This window comes from Eleginops maclovinus, chromosome 1 (assembly GCF_036324505.1).
Source record: "Eleginops maclovinus isolate JMC-PN-2008 ecotype Puerto Natales chromosome 1, JC_Emac_rtc_rv5, whole genome shotgun sequence".
In the NCBI taxonomy this organism is placed as follows: domain Eukaryota; kingdom Metazoa; phylum Chordata; class Actinopteri; order Perciformes; family Eleginopidae; genus Eleginops; species Eleginops maclovinus.
In genome coordinates, this window is record NC_086349.1 from 21,641,716 (window position 1) to 21,666,053 (window position 24,338).

The 24,338-nt window shown below is 44.9% G+C and overlaps 1 protein-coding gene across 1 annotated transcript in view; it reads left to right on the plus strand.

The window, feature by feature from the left end:
* camta1a (calmodulin binding transcription activator 1a) overlaps positions 1 to 24,338 on the plus strand; it is a 270,525-nt gene that overhangs the window by 106,498 nt on the left and 139,689 nt on the right. The window contains 1 exon segment of the mRNA XM_063886403.1: positions 15,044 to 15,111. Coding sequence (XP_063742473.1) covers positions 15,044 to 15,111 — 68 coding nt within the window.

Here is a 24,338-nt window from a genome sequence, read left to right on the forward strand (position 1 = left end):
TCTCATCAAAGTTTCAGTGCTGTTTGGAGAGCCTGAGAAGAAAGGGTTTGTAATGGAGAGACGTTGAGGAGGGATCTCGACAGCATGTTGGTGAAGAAGGCCTGCTGTCTTGCCAGCTCACACACACAGATGGACGGTGTGTCAAGGGAATCTCACATACACTGATCAGAGGCTCCGCTCCCGTCCCGCAGTGGGAGGAAATGGGACTGAACGAGAGGAGGAAGAGCGAGAGAAGGAGTTAATCACCGCACTAATGCTGCACTTCATCATCGTTTCCTGAGCCTGCCTGCTCACCCTCGCTGCCTGTACTTGACTGTCTACACAGCGCCCCCTACGCCTTCTTTTAGCTACGGCACTGTTCACTATCCAACAATTAGCTTATCACTCAGTTAGACTAACTGGAAGTCAAGTAGCACAACATGTTTATGCAGGAGGCGCACAAAGCACCAAATGAAAGTTGTTGATCCTTGAAGGTGATTCAAGTGGGCGCCAATAGAGGATTTGGACCGACCTTGTCTGTCGTGCATCAGATACGTATGCAGGGCAAAGTGCTTTTTGTGCTTTTTCATGCATGCCTATTTGACACTGGTCCTTTGAGGAGGACTATTTATTTTTGCAAAGGTCCACATGTGGTGTGCCGACCCTGTGCTATGTTTGCACGCAGCTTGTGTGTGTGTGCTAGTATAATTTTTTGCCTGAGTTCTTGCATGTGTGCATAAGTGCATGTAGGATGCATGCCGTGCACAGAGACGGATCCGAGGCCGGTTGTGAAGGTGAGTGAGTTTAAGCAGGCTCCTCCCTCGGGCTCTTGTTCCACAGACAGTTACAAACAGGATCTTAGGAAGTGCTGTGCTGTGCTGCCGTGCATGGCCAGACGTCAGCCGAGCCTCAAAAATATGAGTCCATGTGCGGCGCGCATAACTCACAGCCTTGCTGCCATACCCGCCCCACTGCCCTGGCAGGCACTCCCTCAGAATATAACAGCTACCACTGCCTCTTAAACCCATTTTACTCTACTGGATTAAATACTGTGAGGTGCCATTCATGCCCAGGCTATTGTACAAACCCTGTCTCTGTCTCTGACAAATGCACCTGTTCACAAAGTAAACCCCTGTCGAGAACTTTGTGCAATGCATGCTGAGCTAATGCCAGCTTTATGGATTTTATGTTGCGTTTAAATAGATGAAATGTTTGCCGGTAGCTTCACAATTTGTGAAAAATAGCTATCGTCGAAAATGAACTGACAAGGTTGTTGGTACACTCATAACCCCCATCGCTTCTAGGTATTCTGATGATGTCTCACATAGACTCTGTTCCTGAATTGTTCCCCTGTTGTTTTCTTGTTTTCCATGCACAGCAGGTTATCTAGCTGGTGTTGTCCCTGGTGCTAATTCAGGGCATTGGGTATGTGCAAAAGGGTAACAGCCTGCTTTTTTAATTACACCTCAAGTGCCCTACAACCTACAAAGGAACCAAGAGTGTCTTCAAAGACAGCACCACGCAATCTCAGGCGTGAGCACGTCTGCAGCGTGGTGTGTATGTGTGAGTGATAGAGTGACAGCCACATGACAGGACTGAGGTGTGATCACAGCTCTGTTGAGGAGACACCGATGGCAGCGCTTGGCTTGATGCCTATCATTTTGTCTATCTGTCTGCCTTTCTGGTCATGCTGTAGGTGCATATAAACACAGACACGCTCATATATACCTGGCTCAGTGCTTAATGGGTGCCTGTCTGTCATACACAAATGCCCGCACGCACACAGTCAACAAACTGGTGGTGGAGACGCCACGGTGCAGTGATTTCAGCTTTGGTTCCACATCACCTCCTACTAATGGTGGTAATTAATTGATGAATGAGGTCAAATCGGAGATATCCATGCACGTCTCAATTCGGATACAACCCCATCTCATCTCTGTGCTCACCTCTCTGCCACCCCCCAAGTTGTTTTCTTAATGCGCAGTGCACCACATTCCCTCTGTGCTCATCTACATAAGACCTTGGGATGAATGTTAACGATGTTTAATTAGACAAGACGTGGGATGGATGAGTGGGTGGAGGCATTGAGGCCAGGGTGGTGCTGCCCCCCGCTGGGGGTAGAGAACACATAAAACACACGCATAGAAACCTGCAAGCCTTCACACACGAACACACACTTGATGAACAATAAATGACCATTAAAAGGCCAAAAGCTACATCTGAACATGACCTTACATGTAAACGCTGCTTTCTGACTTAGTGCTATGAGCATCCCGATCCATTTTTCACATCAAGGGCATAGACCCCTCGTTGTTAATGTAATATAAATGAAACATTTTTAAATGCAAAACATTTGTAGGGTGTTATGTAGCTATTACTAACTGCCCTTGATTGTAAATCTAATTAACCAAACACGTATTTATCTCAACCTTCCTGCCTGGAAACATCCATTTCATCGTGAAACTAGTCGGCCTTAAATAAATACATTTACGTTTTATGAAATGAATATCCTCCTCCTGGCTGAAGCCTTCGGGTATATTTGAGATAGTTCATAGATCAATGTGCTACCACTACTTGAATACTTGGAGTGGATTAAGTATTACAGTTTGGCCTAATCAAACTGAAGTGTATTGAATATTCTGGTGAGCATTGTGACTTGGATCCATGGCAGCAGGGTGCCCTGCAATCCGTTCCTGAGGCCGGCACGCTGTTTTTGTATGCTTATCTTAGACATTGAGACAACTTTCTGGTCCCAGCTTGCTCTGTATAAACATTTCCACTACACTGATCTGTAAGGAACATCAGGCAGCAGCTTACTGTAGGGTAATCCAGCAAATGATCGGCGTGTCGTTTCGACAGCGCAGCCATTGCACAGATAAGGGGATGCAGATGTTTCTCGCTAGCTGGTCCCAGACGAGGTGTCATTATCGGGGCTTGGTCTCAGACCTGCTGTTTTCAGCCCATCTCCTCCACTGGGTGAGTGACTGTGTACCGGATGCAAAGACGCACTCGAATGTGCACTCAGTGTCTACTGCTCGCTGCTGTCTCCTCCAGGCTCTGGCTTATCTTGTGGTCACGGCCAGACAGAGACACCTGCGTATGCTGGGGATTAGCAGTCTGCCTGGGGTAAGGCGTTTAATGCATTGCCCCAAGGATCCCTAGCTAAAGGCAGGCTGAGTTGCGAGTCTGAAGAAAGCTCAACGGAGGCATTTCAGGGTGTAGATTGAGATCAATGACTTCTCAAAGCTGCCATATTATCCTTCTATGAAATAGTCATTTGAGAGATGCATGCAAACAGGCTTTGATTGCAAAGGAGAAACGGGGAGCGTGTTTGTTCTCTTAAAAGTGTTGCTGAAACAACAACAAGGCGGCTTGTTCTCCTTTGTGTTGGAGATGCCACGTTGAATCTCCACTATTAATTAATTTGGTGAGCTCAGAGAGGGAGCGTTTGTCACCCGTGCTCTCGCCTGTTAGTGCTATTTGTCTCTGGGTGACCTTTGATTTCACACTGCATTGGTTTTCTCCTGTTATGGACAAGAGGCGGTTTTTGCTGACAACAGAGGAAACCTTATCTTTTAAATAAGTAATTCTTCAACTGCTCAGTGAGTTCACCAGCAGCAAAATATTGGGATTGCTGAAAAGGCAGGCACAGAGGCACACTGGGGAAAAGATCTCCTCTCTCTATATGCTACACCACCTTCGCCTGACTCATTAAAAATTCCACAAGGCAGTGTTGGAACAGGGCTTTATACACTATAGTATTTTCTCCACACAGAACTGCTTTTGTTTTCTGATATAATAAACTTGTAAATGTTTTTTTCTTCCTTTTTGGCCTTAGGTAGGGCTCTAAAACTGGATTCACTTTACAGTATTGTTGTTGGTCAGTCCTTTGGAGGCCCTGTGGTTAAGAGGTCTCTGTGTGGACAGCTATTGGTTTGGCATCTGTTCTGTGTGTGACTTAGGAGGCACAGAGGGGCCAGGTTTATCGTTGTATTGTGGAGGGTTTAGGCAGTGACACAATAGCACCAGCCAGGCCTCCTTGGCACCAGCTGGGGCCCGAAGCTTTAGGTTGTTTTGGGATGGGAGCAATGATAGGGTTGATGGCTGGAGTTACTGAGAGGTGGGATGGATGAGGGAATTGCAAGGGGATGGATGTGTTGGCACCTAGCTCTGTGGGTTCTGCCTGGATGCTGGAGCAGTCTCCAGGAACACTGATGCATCACTATGAATTATATTACACCTTGGCAAGTGCTTACTCCCAAATTCATCTTAGCAGTCATTGGGTTATTATTTATTTATTTGTTTCAACAATTTGTCAAAAGAGCTCCTGTGTAATAAAAACAAGAAAGAAAAACCTAACAAGATTTAAAAATGAGGCTTATTTAGAGTATTTTACCAAATGGGTGTTTTTGCCGGTAAAAGAATAACAACAGATTGCAAAGGTGTAGCAGCTAAATTCTGATGGAGTGCTTTGTTTAAGCCCAAATGTCATTGAGCAGAAAAAAGATGGAGTGGCAAAGTATAAGACGATTGTATCTGAACACCTTTTGAACACCTGTCTGGAAACCTGCCGGGATAACACCTCATTCAATGGCTGCCTGCGAGCTGTAGCAGCTCAGCCTGTTTGGAGATAGAAGTGATGCCTCGGGCCTTTTGTTCAACTCTGACATGGCTGTTCGGACACCTTTGTTCTGGAAGGAGAGGCCCATTCACAGTGTGCCTAGGGAACAAATTGAATCTGGTTGGCAATTAATAGCTGTGCGGCATGTTTAATTAAGAGCATGTAGCCAGCCGGCGACGTGAGGGAGATAAACAGAGGAGAGCTGCACAGAGCCAGACTGGGCTCACAAAGGAGCCGGCCATTGGAGCGTCTGGCTGATCGATTCCATACCGTCCGCAGAGAGCAGCCTTCACAAAGAGCAGCCTGCGCCTCTGCTCTCACTGGGCCAAACTTTTAGAGGGGAGAGATGGGAGACTGATAATGCACACAAGGCAGATGGGAGTATGCAGATAGAGGCAGAAAAGTTGAGGAAAAGTTAGCTGGATTTTAAGTTTATCCTATACAGATGCACTTCAGTATTTTGTTAAAAATGACCTTGAACATGAATATTTCTGGTGTTCATCGACTGTAGCTCACGTGGATGGTTAGTGTTACATAGATGTCTGGTGTTGGGGTCTGTTGTTGGGAGACGAAACAAGCATGCTGGCGTGTCGGTTTGACTTCAGGCGTCTGTGACCTTCACAGTCCCGTATTCCCGTTGTTGTAACATGAACGCAAAGCGGCGGAGAGCCAGCAGAGAGAGCGGCGGAGAGGAGAGGAGCACTTGACAGCTTGTCCGATAGGCCAAACAATACCAGCTATGGCCAGGCGAAGCTTTGGACACACACATACGCGCACACACACACACACACACACACACACACACACACACACACACACACACACACACACACACACACACACTCAAACTCACTTCAATTAAAGTGAGCCCTCCTCTAGAACTAACAATCACATCAGTCAGCGAGATGGCAGGAGCTGAGGGGAGATAAAATGAGTGCAGTTCATGTTAGGATCTGACTCTGTGTGTTACTATGTGTGTGTTCTGCCTGGACATGTGTGTGCTGACAGGCGTACAGAGAGATGACAGGAACAGAAAACGGACTAGCAGGAATGTAACTTGTTCATGTACAAATTTAAAATGCTTTTGTCCATGTCTATGTGTGTGTGTGTGTGTGTGTGTGTGTATGTGTGTGTGTGTATGTGTGTGTGTGCCAGCTGTACAGGAAGTAGCAATTGAGGATAAAGGCATGTGTCTGACAGACAAAGGGTGATCCTTTCATGCTGACGAGCAGTTGGGGAAAAAGGAGTTTCCGCCGGCTAATTGGCCTGAGCTGGAGATCTGGCCATCCCTTTGTTGAATTTTCAGACTTGTCTTGTCTTCATGTCTTTTCAGTTTGTCTCTAAAGCAGTATGTGTCGCTCTCTGTGGATGGACGGGACATTTTCCCTCTCTTTCCGACATATCCTGTGGTCCGTTAAAGACATAACAATTCGCCCTTTAACACAGAATCTACCTCTTCTTCAATCTGTTTTTTGGCCTTTATCTCTCCTCCTTCTGCCTTTAACATGGTGAGCTGGCTCTCATGTGTGTTTCACAATTTGTGCTCCTGTCAGAACACTCTGCATTTTTATATTCAAGTGCATGTTCACTATAGCTGCACATTGGGAACAGGCTGAACCAAACACTATAAACTTTATATAACCCCCGCAGAACAGCATGCTCCTCATGCAAGTGTGCACACAGATAGTTGCACCACATGCTCATAAGCACACATGCATGACTCCACAGTCAAAAATAGATGCAGTTTTGAAGGAAGACCTGTAGGTGGTTCTGGGGTGTGTCTCGGATTGAAAGTTGGAAATTGGTTTCATGCAACGGTGCCCCAGTCATTTGGCTGCACTGAATAGGGGAATTCAGAGGATAATGCTGGCATTAATTGATTCTGGAGTCTGAAATAAATAGGCTTTCAGGCTCACATGAGACAGAACTCTGCTCATTTGAGCCTTTCGAGGAAGACGTGGGAGACACTGCTCCCCTCCCCTCTTTGGATAGGTCCAGCAGGAGCCCTTAAATGAAAGTTGACATCAGTTGATTGATATGAAGTGAACGGTGACCTTCTAGTTTCCATTGTCACTTCATTTATGCGTGATATCACTCCTTGACTTTTCGGGAAATTTGGGTGATATTTGAGGATATAGTGCTTAGATTTTTACAATGTCCCCGCAGAGAAAAATCACACCTCAATTATATTAAGCTGACATTTAATGTCCTCTCTGTGGATTCTCGCAGCAATATTTTCCTCACACAAAGCATAAGAAAGCAACAAATGTAGCATTTATGTCTGCACTCTAGATGATATTGTGAAATTACATTTGGAGTCAAACAGACCTGGCGGCTGTTGGCTGTACAATATGACATGACACTTTCAATATCGGCTGTCTACCGAAACAAGAGCATCTGTCAAATCCAAGACGTACAGTAAAGAATTACAGAGAGGACACACAGAGAGAAGCACCTCGCCTTAGAAGTTTGAATTCTCCTGCTGGTTTTTCCCTTCTTTTGGTGGACAGAAGTTGGGTTTGAGCTGGAGAAAAGTTGAGCAGCAGAGTGGGGTAACAGCCTGGAGTCTCGGCGGTGGGGCTGGGGTAAGGTCAACATCATGGAGGCTCCGCCACTCTGCGTTCTCCTTGGTTGGGTTGTCAGCAGGGGGGACCAGACATCCTGCTGCATAGATGATGAAGAGGACGTGCATCATGGATGCCAGAGGTCAGACAGCCATGGGGTGCCAGGAAGTGAACCATGCGTCCGCGTGCACACACTTACACATTTTTATCCCTGTTTACTAATGTAGTACCCCGCATTTCTGCTGAGCCTCCAACACTTCTTAAAGTCTTGCCAGAAGTTATTGCCTGAGGGAAAGAGAGATAGAAGAAGAAAGAGGTGTAAAAGAATCATTACACAAACACACATCTCTCAAGGGTACAGCAGTAGGTGGTCCCATATGGGCTTTAGATCCGCAGCCACACACACATCCATAGCAACATCCAGAGGGTCACAATGCTGCCTAATTATGGCTGACAAAGACGGATGTTTTTCATCTCAGTCAACTTTATGTCCAATCCTCATTCAGTGTGTCCCTAACACATGCTCCAGATCCATTTCCACACAAGCTCTTCTCTTGAGCCCTCCAGTTTTTTCTCGTGCTCAGTTGTAAACCAATATTTCCTGGTTCATGCTCCTTTCATCTATTCTGTCTTTGCTTCTCTGCTGTCTCTCCTGGTCTCTCCTAACATAGACACTGCACTACAATACAAATTCATCAATATACAGAATGTGTTTGCACAGGTGTGTGGGAGGAAGTTGCTGACCATTGTAGTTGTTCAAGGCCAAATAATCCTCTCATTTCTTACCAAAATGGCAGCCACGACACCTTAGCCCAAACAGTCGTGCTTCATGCCAGCTCCTCTTTTATTTCATTGCAAAGGAGATAGGAAGGGAGCCCCCATACACGAGAAAAAAACAATAATGACAATTTTATATGTGCCTTTGTTTTGTGTTGGATGGATAAATCATAAATTTAGTACTTGGATTCACAGTTAATACCCAAACAATTTTGGAGGTGTACAGTAGACCCATCAGTGGCCCTAGTGTTGCTTTAAGAGCAGAGCAATGGGAATAAAAGCTGGGAAGGAAGAGGGAATCATGATATTACACATACATTTTAATTTGGTTTATAGTGCAAAGTATGTAATTTGTGAAATGTTACTGCAATTTAAGAATAACAATTAAAATGTGTTATTATTTTTTGTCCTCCAGTGTCTCCTAACCTGACTAATTTTGCTAGTGGTGTCTCAGATAAAGCCACTGTACCTAATTAAATAACTTTATTCTGCTGCTGGAGCGTTGTTGTCTTTGGCTAATTGGAGCTTAGCATTGTGCCTGTTGCTGGATTGAAAAAAAAAATTGTAATAGATTAATTCTTAAAGTTGACAAACCTTGAGAATCGTTGAATAGCCCTCACTGACATACTGGATGCCTAATTGGTTGAATTGGTTTCATATGATCTCTCTTCATAATACACAAATGTTTGACACTTGTTTAGCCACATCAACCCACTGGCAGGGCACCTTGGCAGTGATTCTACATACGAGATGGATACAAAATACATTATATTATATCCCTAATTTGGTGTTTTAGAGGTTGTGTAAGCATATACTGCCTAATATCTGTAATAGCTAGGCAACAGAATATGACTCGCATGATTTTCATTCTCACAAAACTATGTATTGACTCTGTTTGGTGTGTGTGTGAGTGGGCAGGAGCTCTTTGTTTGTGAACAACAATGATATTTCATATTGCATTGATAAATTAAAGTTCGGTATGGCCCATTGTAAAAATGCAGACCCCCCCCCCCCCGCCAGAGCAAACCCCTCCTGTTCTTCCTTATTGCTAAGTCTTATGTTTGTATCAGAGTGTAGTATAGAAGTGATATAGTAAACAAAAAGGAGAGTGCTGGCGGAGCAGCTGCTGCGGGTTACATTGATTGTGCGAGCAGGGAGGCGTGCAGCAGTGAGGAGCGTGAGGAGGCTCCCCAAGAGAATGCCTCCTTTTTTCAGAACAGCCTTATGACCAGCATGCCAAGCAGAAATCTGAAGAGAGGCATTGACCAACTACTGGAAAACATCTAAGCTATCCACGATCAATGCCAAATTGATCTCAGAACTATGTATAATGTAGGCCAGAGGATTGGCTTGTCTTGCCCTTGTAACATCCGGTATGGCAAGAGATAACTAAAGCACAGAAGCTGTGGAGGTATAATGCAAGTTAGATGGAGAAACATAACGAAATATGTGTCTTTAAGATATGGTGAGCCATTTGTGGTGCAGGTGTAGCCTATTTGTGTGCTGAGCAATGTGTTTGATGTGATGTGACGTTTTTCCGAGCTCAGAATTTTGTTCAGCCATGACAATGTGTGCTGTGTCTCAATTTGGATCTGAGAATGCCGCTTGAAGCTAGCTAAGTAGCATCTGCATTTTAATTTGCAGTGTTGAGGGATAACAATTAACATGTAGCAGATACAGGTAATTCAACTGCAAAGTAATTGTTTTGCAATTAGTTACATTTGAGTAAAAAAGGTTATATAAAGAATATACAAATATAAGTGACATTTGTTATATATAGCGCTGCACACTAAACGTTTTCTCTGTCATGAGTGCACAATCCTGATCCACATTGTACTCTGCATTCTGACATACTTGTCACTTATGCACTCAAAATAGCAAGTCTAGGAATGGAAGACTGCGGATTGAGACACCAGCAGCAGTTTCTGTTTTTAAAGCGATCCGTTGCCCATACACAGGGTTGTTTGTGGTTGTTGTGAAAGCTAAAGCAGAACAAATCTGTTGCTGCTTCACAGTAGAGCAACAGAGTGGACACAGTGTGACTTCCACCCCTCCGTTTTAGCATTGGCCATCCCTGGAAAGCTCCATGCAGGTCCTAATGAGCAGTATGCTGGAGAGGGCATCTTTTTAACCCAGCACAGGGACTCATAGAACAGCCTCACTCCTCTTCAACAGATGCCAAGTGCAGCTGTCAACAGCTCCAGACTCTATTGTTGCTTACTTTCACTTTTTCAAATCTCCTATGTCTCTGTTTCTATCTCACCTGTCTCGCGTTCTCCTTTTTCCTGTGTCCTGGCCATACCTCTTGATAGCAGATCCACTGCATCCTATTATAAGCCATGAACAGAAATCTTAAAGGCTAGCTAGAGGTTACAGCTTTCTAAAATACAGTAGTTTCTTTCTACCTCACTACTTTTCCCGGGCTTAAAAGAGTAATATGACCATATGAGATTACATAGATACAGTGTGTGATACATTATTGCTAGTGCATTAAGAATTCATGAAGTATAAACAAAAAAAGCCCAAAATGATTCAGTAAAGGCGCTTTTGCTTGCAGAATCGAACCGAGGCGCTCTTTTTTTAATCACCATACCTTCACGCTTCTCCTGTCTTAAATGCATTTATCATTGTCATGGGAAAAAAACTTTAAACTTTGTTCCTCTTTTCCCTTTTTTGATTATCCTCTCCCTTTTCAGTAACACTCCCACCCTCCCTCTCCACCCCTTTTTTCTTTAGTGCCAGTCTCTATCTCGTCTGTGTCTAATTGCATTTGAATTTCTTCTGGTGTAATCTCCTGATAGCCTGGAGCTGCAGCACCCCCGCCACTCATCAAGTCCCCCCAAGTCCATTTGCACCGGGGCCTGGGCAGGTTGGTTTTCCTGGGCTGCCCTGGAGGAAATATCAGATGACCTGGCACTCAGCTGCAAAACCCAGGTCATCAGGGAGGGCTCCTTTCACAGTATCTATCTTGTGGCCCCTCTCTCATCCACTTCCTGCTTTCAAGTGCAGTGCAAGGTCAAAGCTTTGAGGATGCACTCCCCAGACTTCACCACGAGGCAGCCTGGAGGCGCTGTACTCTTCTCCCCTCCCACACTTAGCTCCATCTATTCTTTCATTTCTTCCTGCTCTCATATTCATTTCATTAGCTCAAGCTTTTACTGCAATCAATACTGTTGCTTAAGTTAGTTTTTCTAATATGGCTATTCATTAAGTGCCTTTTCATTAGTGTCACTGGAGAATCAGTTTAACTGGAATAATACAGTAATGGACAAACATGTGGTGTAATTGTTGAATCCTTTTTTTTTTTCGGGAGATGAAGATTTAAATGTCTGAGCTCGCAAAGAATAACTCATTACTCTATGGTTTTACATAATGTGTCCAGTAAATCTAGGGTTTTAAAGAGCTAAGATTGCATTCTCAGTCAATGATGTAACTGTTGGTATTTTAATGAAGGGAAATGCAGGGTGTTGTCTCTGTTCCCACCTCTCATTTTCTGTCAGCTCAAATGTGCTGTGGATGCAGAAATAGACGAGACACATTATGGATGGTGTTTAGAGACAGGTGTCTGATGCGTCCTGAGATAATGCCAAAAGACTCCTATCTCTCCTTCTAATGGAACAGCGACAGTTGTTTCAAGTGATGAGGTCTGTCAGCCAAATGCTGGAGCGTTGGTCCTCTCAACGCCTCTCTTTTCTCCCATACATCAAAGTTGCTGGTAAGAGAGGGAATCAGAGGGAACTGAAAGACATTCTAGCCTCAGGTGATCCTGGGACAGTGAATCCACTGTAGAATATCTCCATCAAACACCGGCTTCATGTTTGACTGACTTGTGTGACTTGTGCAGTAAGAGAGGGTGAGGGTCTAATGCAGTCCATTTGATCAAGCCTACAAAGGGTTGATCCTAAAATTGCCATTACAACTAACTTCCAAATAAAAATATGGGACAAATAGTGTTTATCTTTTGAAAGTTTACCACTCCCTCATCCCTCTTCTTTGGTGCAAAGAAGGGAAATGGGATGAATATGTTAGTGTCGTCTCCAATTTCAAATAGGTAGACTTTTCTAAAGCTGATTCTCTCTGGAGAAAATGTTGTACCTCTAGAGTGAAAATATCATCTGAAAGGCGAGACACTAAAAGCCAGTCATTTCAAAATGAAATCTTTTTCTTATGATGCCTTTCCTTTTCACCTCAGCGGTTATGGGCAAGAAGGAACAAAAAGAAGAAATATGAGTGAGTGAGCGATATATTGGAGAATGTGTAGGGAGGATATGAGAAGAGAGAACCAGAGAGGAGACACACTGATGAGTACAGGAGTGACACCTCTGAAGAGCATGTTAATAAAGTGCCAGGCCCAGGCCAGTAACCACTAATCAGGTCGTCTGATTGTAACGAAACACAAACACTCTCTATCTCCATCAACCCTGAAACGGCTAGACTGCTCCGTCATGTTCTGGGGCGGCCCCCTGTGCTAACAGTGTGTCGCAGCTTTTACAGAGACAAAGAAACAAATGAGATGGCTGGGTTACAACAAACAGCTCCGGGTTGTTTTCTCCCCTGGAAAATGAAACCCCCCACCTTTTTGCAACCACCGTGTCAATTAGAAGAGGTGTTGCTCATACTCACTCTCTGGTTCACCGGTAGCTTGTGCTGATTGTTATTTATTTAGATCAGTCTTCGAAGGGAGTTTGCCTCAATTTAAAGCAGAATACTGGTACAGTATATATTTTAGCACCTGCAGGAGATAAAACCTCAGCTAGGATCATGTCAGTGGGGAGACTGAGGCATAAAGGAAGTACAAACAGCCTTCCACAAGCAGGATTCTGACCTAGGGGGTGGAGGAAGGAGCTGTGTATACAGAGGGCTCTTCTGAATATTTCCCCAGTGAGGGAGAGCAGGCCAGAGGCACTGAGGTCAGCAGATAGAGTCCGAAGCCCATTGACAGCTGCGGGTTTGACTTTGATGCACCATCAGTGTTCAGCACACCGCTCCCCCCCCCCCCCCCCCCCCCCTTCACCGGCAAGCGTGTTTGTTCGACCTGAACGCACGCTAGCCTCTCATTATGCCGCCCATGCAAACTTTGTCTCTTTGCAGCTGTTTAATGGCTGCACGTCTGTTTGTGTTTGTTTCCTCACCATAAGATTATTGCACCTTTATGGTTGGTCGGGGGGTTGGAATAATCCCTGGCATCTGTTCAGAGAGGGAGGGGTGCGCAAAGAGCCAGAGGTAGAGGCTCACTTCTATTTTATTTATCTTTCTAAATACGAGACCATGCGGCCCTCTATTCATTCTTTGCCACTGAGGCCGGGGCTGTGGCTGCTTTTTACAGACAAAAGTGATGTGCTAACTCAGAGGTCACTGAAGGAGCTTCCCGTTATTTTATCCTTCCCAAAATGAGCACAGAATAGCAGGGATTAATCTAATCACTGCCGTGTTAGTCTAATTTACTTACAAATGTATGCAGAGAAGAAACTTTATTTTGACCCTTTTTCTCTCCCTGTGAACATTGTAATTACTGTTGGCACAGCTAACATTAAACTTCCTATAGAGAAGATTTTTTGCTTACTCCAGCGACAAGGTTTTTGACTTTAGGTATAACTTACTTCATTTCATCATTGCTTTTTTTCTGTCGTATAGCAGAAGTTATGCAGCAGAGGAGCTGCCCTGAGCTCCTCTTGACAGCCTCATCCACTTCCTATCTTTCTCTCAATTCATCTTCTCATGGCTTCACTGCCTCCGGTCATTATGGTAGGAGAACAGGAAGTTAATCAACGCAGCATTATCTCCCAGCCTGCACCTGGAGGCAAGGTTGCCAGTCATGCTACCACCCTCCTCTCTTCTGGGACCCCCGCCAGCCTGGGAACCCCTCACACTACAGCGCCCTGCAGGGTCCGTAAGGGCCACTGTGCTGGGTGTCCTCGCCAGGTATCACTTGTGACACAGCCTTGATGAGTCAATGGGAGTCTTATTACACTGGTGAATAAAAAGGGAAGGAGAACTTGCCCTGTTTTTGTAATTGCACTGTGCTGTTTCGTATTTTTCAAATTCCTGTTGAGGAAGCTGGTGTTTTTTAAGACATTATTGCCCCATGTGGACAGACCAAGCAACAACGAAAAAGCCCAGAAGGAGGCGCATACCTTAACATAAATGCAGTCTATGGTTGAACTCAAGAAAGACAGTGTTTGAATAACATATCTCCACTTAAAGGTTTGTTGACTCCAACCTGAGGAGAGATGCACATCCTAAGAAAGTAAAAAGGTTATGTTTTTCTAGAAGATGGCAGCAAGTCTGCCCTTGTGTCTAGCGCTCTCTTACTGTCTGAGAAGCTGACAAATGTTCTTGCTGAAGAGTGAATTGCTGGCTGTCGCTGGTAATGATTAGGTTGTCTAACAGCATCCAAAGTGCTTTTATTTCTGCCCATTAGTTTGGTGAGAAAATGGCATGGTATGGTCTCTCGTGTTCCCAGACTGATGCAGTAGGCATGGCGAGAATGGGAAACACAAAAGTCTTTGAACTCTCTCTATTATACCCGTGGCAGTTTGGGCTTCTTTAACTTCAGTGTCTATATCTCTTTGTACACACCTGACTGAAGGATTTACACCCTTTTTTTTTGTTCTGGCAGTACACATGCATGTCAATATTGTGAGACTGGCGTGTAACTATTATTCAAAGGTTAAAGACTGGATTGATCCATAGAGGAGTGTCAAGGGCAGATCAAAGGGATTTGGGGGAGGATCGGACCAAAAATGTTAAAAGCTGCTCGCTCTTAAACACAGAGACATCAATCTTTCTCAGAGCACCTTGATGTCCTCAGAGGAGAACTTGATCAAAGCTTTCGTAACAAAGATGGTCTCAGAAGATGATCTGACCTCAGCCGCGTTCCACTTCTGTCTTTCACTTTACTTTTACCAGTCTCCGTTTACCTGCCTGAGCTCCCCGACACTGCCCCTATTTCCGTCTTTCCTGTGTTTGCGCTGCCGGTTAGCCTGTCTGAATATCAATGAAGCAGTCTCACCGATGTATTACAAACACAAGAGAACAATGATTAAAGATGACATATCTAAGCCTCACTCCCTTCTTCTCTTCTCTCTTTTCTTTTTCACAGGAGATCGCAGCTTACTTGATAACATTTGAAAAGCATGAAGAATGGCTAACCACATCCCCTAAAACAAGGTAAGACAATTACACTTCTGCCCTCTTTTGAAACACAAGTTAAGATTCATAGCCCTAAAAGTATTACTTTCAGGAAGCCCACATTTACATTTTTTGTTTTACATATTTTTTTCTTCAAGAGCATTTCCCTTATGCATAGCTTGCAACCTTCTTCAAGTTCAGTGTAGGATGATTAATATTACAGGTTGCTGATGGCTGCTCCGAAAAGTTTACAGGTTTTGGATAAATGATAGAATATTAATATTGACTAATAATTGCCAATTAACATAACATGCACTGGTGCCTGCTTTCAATGTAATGTTAATGTGTTCCTATCGGTCTGCACACTCAACACACCGCTAACAACACGGTTGGAGCTGGAGGTGTTTGTCTGGTTCAGACGCTACACCCACACGTGGAACAAAATGCCAACAGCTACTGTAATAATTCAACTACAAAAGGGGTGCCAGCTATTCGCCTAATTTATTTAGTTAATATATGCAGAAACATATAGGGCCAATTTGCAAATAAAGGACGCGTTCTCGATGACTTTTCAGCAAACACGGAACATTTAATGTCAGCAAATGAATAGAATTTGTGGCAGCATTGGCTGTGATGTAATTATATAATATTTTGTAATAATAATTAATAATGCATCCCACCTTTTATAGCATTTTCTCTACATGTGATAGTAGCAGACAGCTTTCAGACTGGCACATGTTTTACTGTTTCACTGACAGACCACACAATCACTTCGCCGCTACAGCTGTTAACACAATGTCCCCTTTGCTCAAGTCTACATTTTCATGCATTTGGAATCAGCTCGATGTATAAAATCTTCCTTTCTATGTTTCTGCAATGTTGCCTGGCTACGCTGGCTTTATTAGCAGTCCTCATCCATGTGTAAATGGACCCTGGGCTCACTGATATAGAACCCATTCGTCTCGTACCTCTCCCCACCCCCTCCTCTCCTCTGCTGCCTCGGAGGGACATTGATAATAGTTCTGCATAAAGACACTGCCAATTACAATACGCTCTCTGGTGTAATTATGGAGCACGGGCCAAAAGAGCAATGAGCTCACCTGTTTTTTTTATCAAGAATGTCCTTTCTACTCTTCAACTCACCAAAACAATGTTAGGCGTATTTGATTCAGCCTGCGAAGTTGGTATTAGTTTGATTACCCTCCACAGAAAATACAGGTTATGTTGCCGTAAATTACACTAAAACACAAATATGAAAGGCTCTAAAAGATTAAGTAAAAGGTGAAGGACTGTGAAGGGTATCAGAATGTCATGGCGCTGGCTTCCTCAAGCACAAGACAGCCTAAATTTGACATATATGTGAAATGAGAGACACTTTTGATCTAGTGACTGTCCCTGTCTGTTACGCTGTGGTCTCAGCTGCCAGAGCGCTCTGGGATTTCAGCCCCATGTCATGTCTCAGTGCAGGTTCTCAGCAAATGTGTCACCAGGGAGCAGCCCCTAGTCTATACCTGAGATCACCTGACAACAATACATTCGATGTTTTAGAGCAGCCGTCATTGAGAGACAGGATGTGTGTCTGTGTGTGTACTCACTGTGTGTGTGTGTTTTCTAGACAACAGAGGTTGTGTGAAGTGCGTGTGTTTTCCCAGATGTCAGTGAAAGGGTACAGCATGGTGATGGATGTTGGGGCCAGGAGAGGTTGGGGGGAGTGTAAGGGTGCGGCATGTATGTGTGATTGATGGGAGATGATTGATAGCTGGCCTCTATATAAAAAGCTTTTTGCTCAAGGTCACGGGTGAAAGGTCAAACTCGGGACACCTGTGGTTAAGTGCTGCCTTATCATTTGTCATCGCACATCTTCAGGTGCATGCGGGCGGGTTTGTTTGCGTCCGATTGTGGGTGTGTGCTGTCTGCGTGTGGGTTGACCCCTGTGGGGAATAGGCTAAGTAGGCTAATTCTCCCCCTGCCAGCGCCTGTAGACAGGGTCAGCGGGGCATGATGGGAGCCAAAGATAAGCAGCAGGGTCATACACAGAGAGGCAGTGCACTGCATGGCTGCACCGCATGCATGTAACAACTCTGACACATGCGGGTCGTAAACATGGTAGTGGGCCACAGCCAGAGCGCAAGGAGCTGACGCTAGCTGTTTGACCAAGGTGACACGCGATGCAGGACATGCCATGAACATAGATGGAATCCTGTCAACAGGAAGATGAGATGAAGTGAAGCAATTACATGCACATATGTGTTTTACGGCTAATACACATCAGCCATGCAGGAGCAGTACAACATGCGTTGTCTTTTGTTTGGGTCTTTTTCTGTTTGTTTATCATTTTAAAATCTGAAGCGTGCCAGGGGAGAGTGGTGGAATGCTGAGTGATTGATGTGCCTAGCTCTAGTAATACACATTCCCTTTCAGATAGGAAGTGCAACAGTGCTTAAAATCAATAGCAGTGTTCTCCCACTGACTGCTTGAACAGCACTACAGCTAATTCAGCCCGCACCTGTCAGAGCTGGGGAAATCTTTCCCTACCCGGGCCTTACACTTTAATTTACACCCACAGCCTCGCTGAGTTCCATTTCCATTAAAAGGAGAGCCTGGCATTATGGCTTTAATGAAGGCCGCGACCAGGCTGTGATTTAAGATGGCCGTTACCCCGCACCTTCACTCCACAGGAGGGAACACACTTAAAGGGACAATTAGGATTTTGCTCTCCTACATGGTTCCAGATAGCCATACCCATTCTTTCCATTTGCCTCTTTAAGTATGTGTCCATGATGCTTCAGCTGATGGGATCTGAAGGTGCCTGTGGGAGAGTGAAAACAGAGGGAAGGCAAAAAAATAGTGTGGCGCCAAATTTAGGCAATAACATTTGATTTGACCTCATCATGGGCGTTACAATGTGTTCCTGTTGAGAGCAGGCATTTGTTGTCCATCATAAATGACACAAATGTCTCCTTGAGGGGCTCTTTCAGAGGTGTTTGTATGCTGACAGATGGAGAAACTATTGACTACAGGGTGTCACAGATTGGTAAGCCCAAAGAGGTAATGGACACCTGTGTGTCGTATCGAGATAGCTCGTTATCCTGAGCGTCCCCTGGATGGCACATGCTTTCATGAATGGAGCAGTTGCACATTAGTGTTTCTTTCCTCCACTGTTTGTTTTATAAGGCTGGTGAACACCATCTCATAACACAGAGAATGCTTCTATGCCTGTCATCCAGATTGCTCTGTATGTGTGTTGGCTTATTTCTATGATCTCCTGTCTTGCATAAAATACAAACATAGAGTTGAATTGTTACAGCTGTTGGAGTGTTAAAGTTGAGGGTTATGCTAGGGTTTTACTTTGACTTCTAGGCAAGTTTGTAAATGTATTCATGTGCTTACATGACCACAGAACACACACACATACATACACACACACTTGCACACATTGTATATTGAAACTATCAAACAATAAGCACCAGTCCTTGGAGGGCCCAGCAATGACACTGAACCTTGCCGCCCCCACGTCCCAACGCAATAGCCCTCTCTCCTCCCACATTCGCATCCACAGCAACAGCAGCAGCAGCTCTCCAAAATGAAACTGAGTCCCTTTAGACAGCTTCCAAAGACAATGCTTTTATTAAAACCTACAGCAGCGGCGCCACCCCAGAGGCACGAGAACACCAACAACAGAGTAGAGCAGAACTGAGAGGCAGCCTGAAATCTACTAATGACTGTTTGTTTGCTATTGTGTACGGTATTTGCTATTGTGTATGTAGCCTGTGTTGATCTGTGTGTGTTTGTGTTACTGGCAGAAATAGAAAGAGGGGATGTTTACGCCTGTGTACAGTATGTGAATGTACTCTTGCGTATGCGTGACTTCGCATGCGAAAAATGCATTGTGGATGAACATATGCAGGCTTTTATGAATGCATTCAGATGGCATGTGCGTGCATAATTACCAATGAAACTGCGTGGATGTGTTTTGAATTATAAATGGGGCTAGTGCATTCTATGTTCTCTTTTTTTTACAGGAGTTAGGATCTGGGTGAGTCTGCCACTGTGAATAAGACCTCCCCATGCCTATGTGTAAACTCTGTTTCTGTCACCTAGTCTGGCACATGGTGTGAGGAAGGGCTGGACTGTGTGTGTGTGTGTGTGTGTGTGTGTGTGTGTGTGTGTGTGTGTGTGTGTGTGTGTGTGTGTGTGTGTGTGTGTGTGTGTGTGTGTGTGTGTGTGTGTGTGTGTGTGTGTGTGTGTGTGTGTGTGTGTGTGTGTGTGTGTGTGTGTGTGTGTGTGTGTGTGTGTGTGTCTATGTGCGTATAACTGGAGGTTGGGGCTGATTTGTAGGATGTGCCTGAGAAGGGCGTCTGATAGTGTTTGGTACTAATGCTTTGTGGCACTCGTTGGCTGGCAGAGTTTCAGAGGAGAGTGGGAAAGGACAGGAACAGCAGGGGAGAGAGAGAGTGAGAAAGAGACATAGGGGGAAGATAGCGTTATGGGTAGGCACAAAGAAAGAGGCACAGAAACAGAAACAAAGGCATAAAAGATAAGGAGTTATTAGATCAAATCTCATTGAAACCAAGACAGAAGGACATATGGCACTGGATCAAACCAGAGTTATGAAAAAGCCAACATGTCTACGAAATGTAAAATGACTATTTGGTGAGGGGAACTCCTTCATCTTTTTCATTTGCTTATCCTTTTTTTCTGATGTTTTTATCCCAACTAATCATGAGGAAAAGTTTAGTTTGTTGCACAGTGACACGTCTCCCCTAGCTGCCCCGTTCTGGCGGGCCCTGGAGGACGGCGTCTCACGCTGCTTCCACCTATACTCGACAGCCCTGACAAGGACGGCCATGCCCACCTGGGGCCAGGTGGGCCAGGTGAAATAGAGCCCACCAGGGAAAAGCAGAGTAAACAGGAGTGAGGTGAACCCGGAGAACATGAGGTAAGAGTGAGACAAACAGATGAATTGAAAAATAGCCATCAAAGACAGAGTGAATATGATGGAGCGAGAGCAGTTTAGAAAATGGAAACATGTCGATAAGAGAAGCGAATGGACGAGATGGAGATGAGAGGAATAGTGATGGATGGGGTGAGGAGGAGGACGAGGAGAAGAAGTGAGGGGGGAGAAGATATACGCAAACAGACGAAAGAGCGGGCGAAAGATGGAATATAGGGGGATTGAGCTGACATAGGGTGAGGGAGAGAAAAAAAAGGAGGAATAGAGTGGGTAAACAGCAGATAGAGATTGAGGGAGGAGAGCAATGGATTCGACTGACAGAAAGAGAAAAGTCCTGTGGTTTTGGGGCATGGGGGGAAGAATGCAAACGGTCAATAGATTACAGCTAGTGCCGGGCCGAGTGCCGGGCCCTCAGACTCCTGGCCAACTTAATAGTGCCTCTTGTTTGTCTGTCCTCTAAAGTAATGCCCAAGCCGAGCCCAGGGAAGCAGCCTGAGCCTGAGGCTAGTGGAAATGGACAGGGGACTAGATATATGTTAGTTCTCATCCCAGCTGCTGTATATTACCCTGGCCAAGCTTGCCCACCGGAGACTATTCAATAGAACATAGAACATCATCTAGCTTTATCGCCTTTATTCCCCCTACACTCACCAGGCCTGCTGCTAAAGGCCTGGAAGGGCACGATCAGCTCTAAGAAATAATCCTTTTGTGGTCATTTCTGTATGGAAATTAACATTCAAGTGTAGGGTGTTCGTAGCAATGCGACAGTGTAGCTTTTAAAGAAGTAAATACGTTTTGTGATGCTAAGGTTATACAAGCAAAGAGTGTTGTGAAACTTAAATAAAGGAAGCAGCATGAAAAGCAAGCAGGCCTATCCTCACTCTTTATGCCAATATGGAGGAGGAGGAGGAGGAGGAGGAGGTGGTGGGGAGTAAGGAGTGCAGCCAGTGGCTGGCCACAGGAGAGAGGGGATAAATAAATAGAGGAGGAAGTTGATGTCAAGCAGGTGTTCAAGGAGAAAGTGTCAGCCAAGCGGGCCGAGATGGGGAGAAGTGCTGCCTCTGCAGCCTGATAATAAAGACTTAATTCAATTAGCGCTTCTGCACCGGTGAGCAGCGTGCAGGCTGGCTGTCATGGAGCGGGCCATAGACACAGCAGAGCCGACCCCAGCCACCGAGACACGGCCCTGCTCCGACCCAGCTCTTCAGTACACTCTGTTTCCCTTGGTCTCTCACACACACACACAAACGTATTATTCACACCTGAGTCACTGAGCAGTCCAGACACTAAACCCTGCCTACACATCTCTCCTACACACACACTGGCCCTCTCCACACACAGACACACTGCCTTATTTCTCACTCTCATCCCCCTTAAACTGAACACTCTTTAGCTCCTCTCGCTTCTCCTCCTTGATTTTCTATTTTCAAACCCCCCCTTTGCCCTCCACTCTCTCTTGCAACGTCCTCGTCACTCAGCTCTGTTGTTGCAATGAGCCGTATGTTGGCCCGCGTGGGGAGGATTGTGACTGCGAGTCCCTATTTACAGCACGACACGCCCCAGAGCCCAGTTGGGTGCTGTCCTGTAGGCATATGGTGTAACGGATCCCGGATGTTGGGCCTTTAAACAGCTCTAGGGGGCATTTCAGTCTGAAACAGCCTTTCATCCCACGCACCATCGTATGCTATACCCCAAAATCTGGCTTCTGTGATTTGGGTGTGGTCTGAGAAAGCCTCTTCCAGACTTGTCACTTCACGGTGCCATTGGTGGAACAGTGTCACCAGGGAGCGACGCACAGTTAGGGCTAAAAGTTCCCACACATACAGGAAACTGGAGGATGGGGGAAGGAAGAACAGGAAGTGGCAGAGGAACAGCAGGAGGAGGAGGAGGAGGAGGAGGAGGAAGAGAAAGGACAGGACACATGGCTTTAGTGATACCGTTTGCTGTTATGTAAAGAGGAGAAAATAGGTCCTGGATGGCTGCCAGAGAGCTGGGTGAATCACCGGCGAAAAACAGGCACAACATGGGTTTGCACAAACTCACACACACATTGGCACACATTCTGTCCCATTTCTTCGCCCCAGCTGAGCTTCACAGTACAGGAAGTACATCAGGTGATGAGTTGCCACGTGGCACCATTCAATGTGTAAAAAAACAGCAAATGGCAGGATTGACCCCCTTATACGATGATGCCCAAGAAAGAATAGACCTAGTTTGCTATGTTCCTTCTAAAACGAGGACTGCTTATTGGAGAAAACACAGATACTTTGACCTCTGCCCCTTACCGATAGGATGGACATGCACAGTTTGACTCCATACCCACTTTTATCTCTTACTTGCCTTTTCGGTTTTTGCTCCCATACAGTTAGTTGCTCCCTAAAGAATACTAGCTCATTGTGCATGAAGCACTCTGGGTATTTCTTACCTGTCTTATTCTGTAAGATATCTACTGTAGCCTGTTGATTGTGATGAGACATCTTCATTATGGTAGATTTGTGTTAGCCCTCCCCAACCCTTGCTCATTTTCAGTCAGTCAGTACTTTACCCCAGGCAAGACCCTTACTATTTTAACTGCTTCATTAAAGATGGGAGAGGATAGAGTGGTTGGGAATGTGGAGGATAGCCATGTATTAATTTTGCATCAGTGAATTAATCAATTCAAATACAAGTCAATTGATAAATTATTCAAATCCTTTTTTTTTTTGTCACATTTGAGAGGAGTTTGCTGAATGAAAGGTGAGAATCATTTCAGATTGGATAATTAATATTCATAACTCTTTTAAATGAAGTAAGAAAAATTGCTATCAATTTCTTATCAAGTTTCCTTATTAAAAGTGTTTGAGAGAAGTATTTCCCATGATGGTACAATTCCCAACGATTAAAAGCAAAGGGTTTGATTTCTCTCGTCCTCCTTGTCTCCTTTAACTCATTGTAATGGCCGACTGCAATCTAAATATTGTAGTGTTTCTTTAAATCACTGCTTGACTGATAAGGTGATGAATCTACTCCATCCACATCATAAGCCAAGATAATTAACAAGTCATTGCAAAACGGGCGCCCTCCACCTGCAAGTTTTGTATTTGTTGACTGTATTTTCAATTTTTCATAATTTCTACGTGCAGTCCTTCATCTTTATTTTTTTCTGTTTGCTAGAGGGTGGTGCTCGGGAGAGTTATGGTGACAGGTCAGCCAAGATTTAAAGTAGTCCTGCGCCTGACCCAAAGGAAAGCACTGCTGGATACATTAACATGATAGCGATATGATTATGTCGGAATGGACATGAAGGGTTTCAATTATTTACAGGTGATGTGCCCGTTGAATTGGCAATGAAGTGGCTCGTAAATTACCCCCTCTGTCTAATCAAGCCTCAAGCAGAATAATGGAGCAAGTACTGCCAAGATGGAGGCTCTCTCTCATTCTCCCTTTTTTATTCTTTCTCTATTTAGTGTTTTGGGTGGGGAGTGGGGGGGTTGGCTACTTTCACAGTGGGATGATGACACTCTCCAAATGACATTGGTTGAAAGGCAAGAAATGTGCCAGTGAGCACAGGTTTAAAACCTCTCCACTTCATCACTGCTCAGTGCTTTACTGCGCTTTATGTCACCAGACAATGATACAGTGACAGCCAAGCATCAAAATGTGCAGCACCAGCACCTAATGTGCTCCTTGGTTTTGTGCCTGAAAGAAAGGAGAGAAAAAGACCGACAGAAAAGAGGGAGAGGTAGAAAAACCAGACAGGAAAATAGAGGGCTGCTGTATGGCTTGGCATGGCTCCGATCCAATGTAGCCTTCCCAACTGTAGCAACACTGTCGAAACACAGCCAGCCACCAGTCACTGGCTCCTTCCTAGCATCTTCTTCTGAGGCCTGTGGTGTGGGATCCTGCTCAGTTGACTGATGGCCTCTTTGATTAAAGAGATCCAATGCCAAAGTTTAATAGCCTGTTTTAATGTGTCTCCAGTGACTGACTGGAGTGATTTCTTGCATATCTCGCTGATATGCAGACACCGCACGATTAATGCAATCTACCAGCGCTAACCACTGACGCAAGTAGCCCACCCGTATTAACCAAGCCTGCTTTCTCTGGCTTTAATGTGTAGATTGCCTGGTTTACCTCAGTGCTGTGGGAGGTTTTGTGTTCCCCTCCCTGCCCATTGTTAACAATCACACACAAATGCGTGGGGTAATTGTATATTAAACCTATTTTAAGGAAACAAAGACAGGGATTCGCTTCCCCAACCACCACCAGCACAATCCATAATCACCTAAGGCGTTTTACAGTAGAAAGGGGAGAGGGAGAGAGAGAAGAGAGC